Here is a 10,458-nt window from a genome sequence, read left to right as displayed (position 1 = left end):
CATCTTCTAATCTCAATGTATAATGTGCCTCTGTATCTGTGGGATACCAATGGGTAGCTTATTTTCTCCCCTGTGGAGTCCCTTTCTTTCAAGGGAGTGGAACATCTGGCAGAGGACTTTTCTCAGATACTGCACCAAAATGGCTGCATTGACTATAACATAGTCTGTGATGATGAAAAATAATTAGAGGACAGGTCTTGTCCTACAGCTTCTGGTGTCTTCATATCACTTGAGAGCCTAAGAGTTCTTCCAGCTCCTCTTCACTGGCAATTCATTATTCACTTTTGAGGTCTTCATTTTAATGTTCACTGAGACATAAAAACACTGATAACAAACTCAGCCTTGGCTACATGCTGATCACCATCTAACTGAACCATGCCTGTCATCTGTGGAGATCTTGAGTTTCATATTCCCAGTAAGCCTCCTGGAGATGAAATCTACCAATAAAAGAAAGTTCCAGCAAAGGCATAGTGGGAGATGTCTGCAAGCTTCCTCCAGCTTGCTTCTCCCCCTGCAGAGCTTTGGGTAATATCTCGTCCTAAGACACATTCAGTTCTGTTCATTTCCAGGGGAGATGATGTATGGGATTTTGCTTAATTTGACAATGGCCCATTGTGAGGCTTTGCAAGGAAGGCACTTATCCCTGAATTTTCTTTTCTGCATGAACTGGGAGCTGTTTTCTCCCAGTTTGCCTTTTTCTTCTTGGCCTCTACCCAAAACAACACTGCATATACATATATTTTATTGCATTTTGCAGAGAAGAATTCGTCTTGAACAACTCAAGCTGTATGAATACTAACATGTAGACAATAAATAATAAGATAGATAAAAAATCAATCAAACAAAAAAAAAAAAAACAGCAATACATTATGGCTTAAGGGAACTGGAGAAAGAAAGAAAATAGAGAAAGAAAGAGAGTGTCAGACTGAGTTACAGACTCATAAACATGATCTTTATAAAATTTCTTTTCACTGTTATTTGGTATCCTTATAGACTGAAGACTTGTAGTAAAATTAAGTCCAGCCTGGGGCACCATGGGAGTCACTGTGTTGGATCACAGCCTCTCATTCCACCTGGGTTTGAGTGAACCCTGCTAGATGCTTCAAATGAAAAGACATGGTATCTCTTGGAAGAACAGAGCAGGATAGTCCAATTCTCCAGAAGAGTGTGTGCTTGTGTCTGATGCTTGGAGATCAGCTTCAGCCCTGAAACACAGGTAATTGCACCCATTCCATAGGGGCAGTTATTTTATCTAGGTCAATGAAAGCTCTTAACTGGAAAACAAAGCAAAGCAAACACATAAAAATAAAACAACCAAAGAACAAACGCTTGCATGTTGATTTATTCATTTAAACTATTGAAATGTTTATGGAAAAAAATGACAGGTGCTCAACTAGACTAGACCATCACAAGGGATGGAGATATATGAATTAAGTCATTTAGTAGGGTTTTTTTGTTTGTTTCTTTTAATTACGATTTTAATTTTTCCTTAGGCTTTGATTACTTTGCTTGGTTCATTCATATCATTCTTGTTGTGATTAATCAGTTTTGAGTCTTTTTTCTTTTTATGAACTTGTAAGAAAGACCAATTTAAGCAAGATAAATATTTGGCCAGAACAACAGACTCTGGGAAAGCTAAAAATGGCCATGGTCCTATTGCTTATTGCTCCTGAAGCAGCTCCTCAGCAAGCTGGTTGGTTCTTATCCCTCTGGTAGATGGCTGTGTGTGTGCACGTGTATAGGATACATGTTGTTGTTCTTTCTAGAACCCCCTCCAGCATCTACACCTCCCATCTGTTCTGTACTGGCAGCAAACACTGTGGCTCTTCCACATCTCCCCAGTGTTTAATTTAACTCCATGTAATGCCTAGGTTCTCCTCAGGAAGGCAAGAAACAGCCCTCTTATGTTAAGGGCCAAAATCTCAGTTTTGTTCACAGTGTTACAGCAGCTTTTTGTTCCTGAAGTCTTGTTGAATTCAACCTTTATTCCTTAACAGTTCCTGCATTTATTTAAGTATTTATTCATGGATTAAAAGAACAGGTTTAAATATCTGGCAAAACATTCCCAAGGGGAGTTGAAACTAGATGATCTTTGAGGTCCTTTTCAATCCAGACCATTCTATGATTCTGAGAGGGTGAGGGAGCACTTTGGTGGAGGAAATAGTATCAGAGGGTAACTTTTTCCCTTCTTTACATTTTTGCCATCACTGCATTTAAATTGTCATTCAGGTATTGGAAGAGAGATTTTTCCCAGATGATTTCTGAGAGCAGTCAGTTCGGAATGAAATAATCAGTAATTCTTCTGCCTTTATGTCTTATCCAAAGGGCAGCACTGTAATTTCAGGAACTATTTGCATGGTCTGCCTTAGTAGCTGAAGTGCCTTGGGCCTCCTATGTAGCTGATGGTGAAAGGTGCTCGAAATGACTTTCCAGAGGATCTCAAATTAGAAATTCCCAGAGGGCTTGCTGTCTCTTTCCACTGAATACAATTAAATAGACTCTTAATTTTGGTCCTCTGAATTTCACCTAAATTAGATGCCTAAAGACAGCCTGAGTATCCATCTGAGGCTGTATGTGTGGCTAGCTGAACTGCATTGACACCCAGCTGTCACAATTAAGTTTGTTAATCAACACTGATTAGGAACACAAAGCTGCTGAGGAGGAAGAGAGAAAGCTATATGCCAGATTATTCTGAATCTGTTACCAAAGGCATCTACTCACATTTTAAGTATAAATCAGACATGGATTAAATGTGGAAAGGTCATGCTGAGGCAGATTGGGCTTGCTCTCAGTTTGTGGATCATCTTGATGAAGGCAAAGATGGAAAACTTTGCCTGATCAGGTAAAAAAAAAAAAAAAAAAAAAAAAACAACCAAAAATTTCTACACAAAAATAAGTTTTTAGTTACACAATTGCTTTACGGATATTGTGAATTTTACTGATACCTTAGTATGTAAATTCAGAACAAGAAGTCCTGGGTTAGAAATGGACATACGTAACTGACAGAAATTAGCAGTCTTAAATGGGGATTGTATGGGAGCTGCTGAGACACAGCCTGAACCTCTGATTGATCACCTGAGGTGAGCAATGAGTCAGCCATGGGAGCACAGGTGAAGGCAATTCACCTATACTCATTTAAAAGCCGACTACCAGGGGAGAATGATCTCTTCTGGGGATCTGCTCCTATGGAGTTTCATAGCAAGCCCAGGATATGAGTAAGTATTCTATCTATTCTCTTTTAGTATAATAACTGCTTAGCTAAACTCTCTGGTATATTTCATAATTGTAACATCTGTACATTCATTGATTATATAGGGATTACGATGTTCATTTTCTTAGAATCATTATAGTTATAGAATGGGCTGGATTCAAAAGAGCCTCAAAGATCATTTGGTTTCAACTGCCCTGCTATGTGCAGGGCCACCAACCACCAGACCAGGCTGCCCAGAGCCACATCCAGCCTGCCCTTGAATGCCTCCAGGGATGGGGCATCCACAACCTCCTTGGGCAACCTGTTCCAGTACGTCACCGCCCTCTCTTTGAAAAGCTTCCTCCTAATATCTAACCTAAACCTCCCGTCTCAGTTTAAAACCATTCCCCCTTGTCCTGTCACCATCCACCCTTGCAAACAGCTATTCCCCCTCCTGTTTATAAACTCCCTTCAGTGTTCTAAGGCCACAATGAAGTCTCCCTAAAATCTTCTCTTCTCCAAGCTAAACAAGCCCAGTTCCCTCAACCTTTCTTCTTAGGAGAGATGCTCCAGCCCTCTGACCATCTTTCTTTTTACATCCTACTGAAACTTTCAGAGCTGAGAGCTGTGCCAACAGGGATTTTACTGGCCTGAATTTGCTGGCAGGAATGTCGCCTCTATATCTTCACTCAGCATGTCCATCCTAGCACCTGGCTTGTGTTTTGGGAACTGATTAGAGTCTTGATTTTCAGCTGATTTGGTGGCTTGGCCTTCATGTAACACAAAAGTTTCTTGGCTTATTCTGAGATCTGCTTTTCCTAATTCCAGTTGTGTTCCTACAGCCACATATATGTACTGCATCAATACATGTTTGAAAACATCTTTTATCCAGCTTTTGCGTTTGCTAGTGAGGAGTAAAGTTAACTATGTAGTAGTGCCGTAGTACTCCAGGGCCACTCCTAGCGAGCCAGAGCTGCTGCCCTTCAGGCAGTTGTGCCTGGACATCTCAAGCACTATGGAGGACAGGGTTCATTTGTGCATATGGTGCTGTAAATACCTGCATTGATGCCTGAGGCAGATGGCTGCCAAGGCTTCTGCAAGCCCAAGTTAGCAGATCTGAGAGTAAGCAGACCTTAAAGCCAGAATGTCAAAACAGAGAAAATTATATCTCAGAAGCTGGTATGGAATCAGAATACAGACTGTAAAATTCTCTTACATAAAGAAAATCTTTGTCTTTGGGTCATCGACAGTGTGTGATAGGCCATAAGAAAAAACTTGAAACATCACCAGGCTTATTTATGCAGTTGCTTCCCATGCAGCAGCACTCTCAGTGCTCTGGTCCCTGGGAGGTGGGGCCTGTGATAATTGGCTGTTCCCCATCTTCAGGGCAGCTGCCTGCCACTATTCAGAAGTGTTGCAGCTGAATGCTAATTAACCAGACACAAGCCAGGGGATCAATAAAATATCTTTCCCATTGTTATACTGATATTTTCACAATCATATTTTATCCCTCAGTCTTCCCTAAATCTGCTTTTTATTCTCTTCAAGAGGGTAGTAATTTTGGTATCCATTCTTACTCAAACTGGGTTGACATTCACTGGCAAGCATAATTCCGGCCTTTTTCTTCATGTGTTGGATGCTCTATTCACATAGCAGGATGGTTTGCTGAGTTTTGACCTAGTAAGTGTTGGCATTTTGTTTTCACTTCAGTGAGTGCTGTTACTTTAAGATGAAGATCATCTCTAAACCACTAATTGTTCTCTAACCACAACTGCAGTTAGAGAGGACTGACTAACACCTCTCACACCAGCCACTCTAACAACTATTGGAGAAACAATCTATCCCAGAGGAACAGCCTACTGGTACCAATCCCACTTCCACTGCTGAGATATCCTAAACATCTACGTATATAAATCTAATAGCATCCAGCACCATATATCCATTTTGTTTTTTGTGCCAACAGTTCAACATTGGATGATCGCAGTGCATTTTGGATGGTACTTAAACTTACTGATTGCAGGAGTGGTCATGGAGGGCAGGCACTCGACGGTGTTTTCCTCTGTTCTGTTTCATGCACTTTCTGCTGAGTTATAATGCTCTTTTGTTTCTGTATGACATCATGTCAAATACAGAATTTCTCAGGTTGGAAAAGGCCTTCAAGATCATCAAGTCCAACTGCAATATATTTTGGGTGTTCATGCCCTGTGGTTCTATGGTTTAATTACTCAGTGTGGGCTCCTCTTCCTTGCTGGGCCTGGGCTGAGCAGTGACCTGGCAGTGCAGTGCGTCAGTTCCAAAAAATTGATTCCCAACTATTTCCTTCCTCATCTGTAACTGACTGCCTGCTGCCCTCAGACCTGATAATTCCATAGGCACTTCAGATAGAGCTTGCTAATGAAGGACTACTGAGTCTTTGCTCTTATTTCTGGCTGTCAAGACCGGTCCACTTCTCTTAAGTCTAACTGCTGCGAAATTAGCCATTCAGCTCAGGGAAGTAATTACTCTTTCTGCCTGTGTTGTCAATGGGAAGAGGGGGAGAGAAATTGATCTCCCCAGAGCCGTTCATTCCATTCTAAATGAGATATCTAAAATAGGCAGGTATGAAGCCAATAATTCCAGAAAGCTGATTTCTCTTTGGTCGTAGTAGCACAAAGCCTTATTTATTTATTTATTGCTAGCTAGAGCCAGCTTCCATGAATCTGCCCTGAAAGTGGGCCATTTTTGTCTGGGAAAATGTGCATTGTCTTTGTCCCATTGCAGTTCATTTTTGATAAAGGCTCATTGTAGATGCTTACCAAAGAGGAAACAGAGAGCTTAGGCACACTTGGAAGATTATCTGGGACCTCTAACTCTGTATCTGCGTTTTGCTGCCTGAGTGACAGCGAGGGAAGTCTTAATCTGAGGTAGGAGCTGAAAGAACTAATGTGACCTGCTCCAGCCTTCCCTCATGGAATTAACTTTGTGAGAAAGCTGTGAAAACCAATACTTTACTAACTTTTGTGCCATGATTAAACTTCGGTAGACAACCTTCTATGTAAGAATGTTTATACTTTAATCTTACACAGTTATTGAATGTCTGATAGCAGTAGGCAGCCTTGGGAACTGTGTAGGCATGTTGGTCAGCATGCGGTGGCCCCACACAATTTGCAAGCCTTGAAGACCTGCAGTGAAGGCATGGAAGCAGAAAAGTGCTACACTCCTATGGTGTCAGTGTTTGACTACACTTTTCACTGTACTTTCACTGTTTTTCTGAGGAAAAACAGCGTGGATCCATCATCTGAGCCAATCTTTGGAAGCCATGAGCAAAGCCCCTCAAAGGACTGCACAGAAGAAAAAGATCTATAGCTTTGCTTTGTTTGAAATGTTGATGGGGATGGATTCTTTTTGGTGGCAAGCATAAAAAGGGCAACAGACAGAAAGTGGAATGTGGGGAGTTTCATACTAACACCAGGAGGAACTTCATTTTCAAAGTGATGGAGCACTGGAACAGGCTGTCCAGAGAGACTGCGGAGTCGCCTTCTCTAGAGAGAAGACTGTATTCAAGACTGGTCACTTTCCTGTGTGACCTGCTGCAGGGAACTGCAGTAGTAGGGGTTGGCCTCCCTGATCTCTAGAGGTCCCTTTTACCCCTACAACTCTGTGATTCTGTGAAATTAAGTGGAGGAGTTCATGAGAGAAACAGCAAGCCACATCATGGAATTGTCTCAGGTAAGTAAAGGACCTCTTAGGGGGAAAAAAAAAAAAAAATAGTATACTGCAGAAGGTTTTGGCCTGTATGTGCCCAAGAGTCTCCAAGGCGCATGTCCCTAACTCAAAGGCGGTGCTTGAGTCCCAGCAAACACTGTCCGTGCTGACACTGCCTGACAGAGAGAAAAGCCACCATCTCCACCTCCATCCTGGCCAGACTAGAGCCACCTACACACAGCAGCCATCTTGCCTAGCTGTAGATGTGTTTACAACATCCCAAGTGGCCTCCTGGATTGCAACCACCCCGCTTCCAGGCTGGAAATTACCCGCATGGTGCAGCCACTCACAAATGGGACAGTCCCAGCCTTTAGCATCTTGGTGACAATGAAGTCTGAGCATGGCCTTGCAGCCAAGGTCTGGCAGGTCATGGGGTTGGGCAGGTCGTGGGGTCTGACTGCTTATGGGTGTCACAGTGAGAAAAGAACCAAAGTGCTGCACGCAAGTTCTGTAAAGAAAATGTTTTATTTAAAGTGTTGAATACCATCACCAGAATGAGTTCGATTTACATTAGTTGGTGTTCATTACAGGCCCTAATCTGCCCTTTTTTTTTTTTTCCCCCCCGACTGTAATTCCTTTTAACTTTTTAAAACATGTATGTACAAGACAGCAGTGATCACTGAAATAGTGCTATTTACATGACTAAACCATAAGTAGAGTTGCAGACGTGTGAAAATTAAAAAAAATACATTAATTTTTTTTTTTAAATAAATACTGCATAATGACAAGTATGTACAAACCTTCCATGCATCGTGTCCTTGATTTTAAAATTGGAAATAATTTGTATAGGACAATGAACACAGCAATGTGTGCGCACATCTCACAGTACCAGGAAAATGGTTATGTATTTTTCTTTTACCCTAGGGAATATTGTAGACTGCATGTTGATAGCATTTATTTGCTGCTGGTAGACAGGTGTCTAAATTATTTCAATAAATATAGTTTTACCAGTCTGTTCATTAACTTAACAGTGATCCATTATATAAACTCTGAAGACAAGACACAATCTCGACTTATATGATATTGCACAAAGTAAAAGGCAATTTAAGTGATACTATTATTACTTTTGCCCTCTAATGAGGCATGTACAATTTCTCAATGGGAAACATGAATAGATTTTCAAATAAAATCAGAATAATTCTGTGTGGCCTGAAAGGTAAATGCAATGTGTATTTCAAAAATTATTGCAAGGTTTCAGTATTAAACCTTAAGTAGGTAATAAAGGCATACAAAGACCCAGAAAAAAAGGGAGGTTTTATTATTAAATGTTAGCCAGTTACATTCCCTTTAAATCATGTAATTTAATGAGAAGCTTGAACTCGCAGCACCACCCAATGGCAGTTACTGTCTGCTACAAAAGCCAGGATTTTGGAGATGTGTTGACTGCAATGACGGTTCTGGTAATGGTGTCAAATAACTGCCTGAGGTACCCATAAGCTTTCTTTAAGGCTATTGACGAACCAAAGACTGACATTTTCAGACTGATATTACCTAATTATCTCTTTGCCAACACAAATGTAGTTTATGAAAACTGAACGTTACAGCAGAACTGTAAGAACTAGTAATCTTTGCTGCTTTTATAATCTCAAGATTGTAGCAATTAATTTGGTTTAGTGCAAATAAAACTGTTTAAATTTATCTCCTAAAAATCAATGATTTACTTCATTTTTCCTCTTTCCAAAACCTTCAAGAAATGATACTTCAACCCTTGAATGAATGATGCTGGTGCTGAAAATAAATTTATTGAAGACATCTTACAATGGCCACATGAATCCAGTATTTTGTTGTAGAATTCAATTAGAAGGTGAGAAAAAATGAAAATAAGTTACCATGCACTGTACAATAAATTGCAAAAAGTTCAAATATCTTTTTTTTTTATCAAATACATGCTGAATTACATTAATGTACTCCCAAGCCATGTTGCAAAATCCTTTTCAACATGCTTGAAAAAAAAAAAAAAAGTTCTTAAACAATATTTTTCTCAAATAATTCAGAAATGCAGAACAACCTGCAATCCTCAAACCAAATATGGGGCATAAGAGAGTAATAAGTCAAAAGGTAGCCATTTTAGAATATGATGATCATCGTGGGAGGTGGAGGGGGAAAAGAGTGAAAGGAAGAAGGGAGACTGGAAGGAGAGAAAGGAGGAGGTAAAAGAAGTGTACAATTTGCACATTATGTTGAACTTTACAAGGCTTGTACCTTTTACATTTAAATAAATTTAGTATATTACACTTATTTCTTGTCACATAAACAGAATTTTAAATATTTGCTAGAAATTATTTTTTATTTTTAATATACGTCTGCAAAAATACAGACCATGACTGGTTTAAAGAATGATAAACGTGGTGTGTCTTTGTATCACCCTGTTGCATTCTCTTCCCTTTAAAACCATGCACTAGTGAAATTTATTTTTAAAAATAATATAAACTGTTGAAAATGGCTGATTTATTCTTTTGTTTTTTGTTGTTTTTTTTTTTTTGCAAGTTGCAGCCCCAAGAAAATAATTTAAGTGTTCAGCTAAATCTGTGTCCATGCAAAAAAGTTTCTTTAATTTCATACAGTACAGTATATCCACAGAATTTTATTTTTCAGAGTCCATCATATCTGGGGTTTCACTGTATCTATAACTGGATGTTTGAAGCCTGCCACTTTAAGTCTTGAACCTTTCTGGTGTGAAGAGTTTTCAGATCTCAAGTAACTGTTTCAAATGACAGCTGACTTTTCCAGCATCCTTTACATTCTTCTTTTCTTCTAATGTCTGCAATTTCACCAACTTGTAACATGGCTTCATGGGAGGGTAACTCCATTTCTGTGGCATAACCAAGCTTTAGGAGGGGAGGGCAGATAAAGAAACAGGAGCAACAAAATAGATATGCCATTGAAAAGGACTTTTGTTGCATGAAACAGATTGATTCTTTTAGTTTAGTCCATGGCTTCAGATTGGACCGAAACTGAGTGTCCCTGAACTCCAAACCTATCAGTTCTTCATGACTTCAGTCCTTCACCTGAGGGCCTTCTGTAGGGCACAATGTGTGCAACTTCCTTGAGAACACAGGATCGCGTTGTAGCCCTAGAAACAGGCTCAGAAGACACAACATTAAGCATGCAGTGTTACCAGGGTTTGCGACCTGTAATTTATTTTTTTTGTAACGCTGGTTGCTATGACAACAGTTTCACAGCTGCTATGAGCGAGCATACGAAGGTCCTGTTGAACTTTCAAGAGATGACTGGGAAGCTCTTCTGGTGAGAGGAGCTAAAGTTGGGTCTACTAGGGAAGAAGGGGGGAAGAGTTTGAACCACCCAATCACCATGTTGGACAGGTCCAGTTCATCCAAAAGTATCTGCGCCACTCCCATAAAGGATTTGTGATCCATACGTCCATAGTCTCCCCAAACAATTATCTGTTAGCAAAGGAAATACACAAAAACAGAAATAAATCAGTGACAATGACAAGAACTTACTTGATTCTTCAAGTGCCTCCTTTTATTTAATTATATATAGTAAGGATGGAACTATTCCAC

General features: G+C 40.0%; 1 protein-coding gene across 8 annotated transcripts in view; it reads right to left on the bottom strand.

The window, feature by feature from the left end:
* Positions 1 to 8,770: 8,770 nt before the first annotated feature.
* The window catches only part of RIMS2 (regulating synaptic membrane exocytosis 2), a 433,643-nt gene continuing 431,955 nt past the window's right edge, over positions 8,771 to 10,458 (bottom strand). For all 8 annotated transcript variants that reach the window (XM_052704736.1, XM_052704737.1, XM_052704738.1 and 5 more), the window contains one exon: positions 8,771 to 10,338. In XM_052704736.1, the coding sequence (XP_052560696.1) occupies positions 10,120 to 10,338 (219 nt within the window). In that variant the 3' untranslated portion in view covers positions 8,771 to 10,119. The remainder of the gene's footprint in view (positions 10,339 to 10,458) is intronic.

Source organism: Tympanuchus pallidicinctus, unplaced genomic scaffold (genome assembly GCF_026119805.1).
Source record: "Tympanuchus pallidicinctus isolate F22 unplaced genomic scaffold, pur_lepc_1.0 scaffold5, whole genome shotgun sequence".
In the NCBI taxonomy this organism is placed as follows: domain Eukaryota; kingdom Metazoa; phylum Chordata; class Aves; order Galliformes; family Phasianidae; genus Tympanuchus; species Tympanuchus pallidicinctus.
Note: the sequence above shows the minus strand (reverse complement) of the source record. Positions and strands in the feature narration are given on the sequence as shown.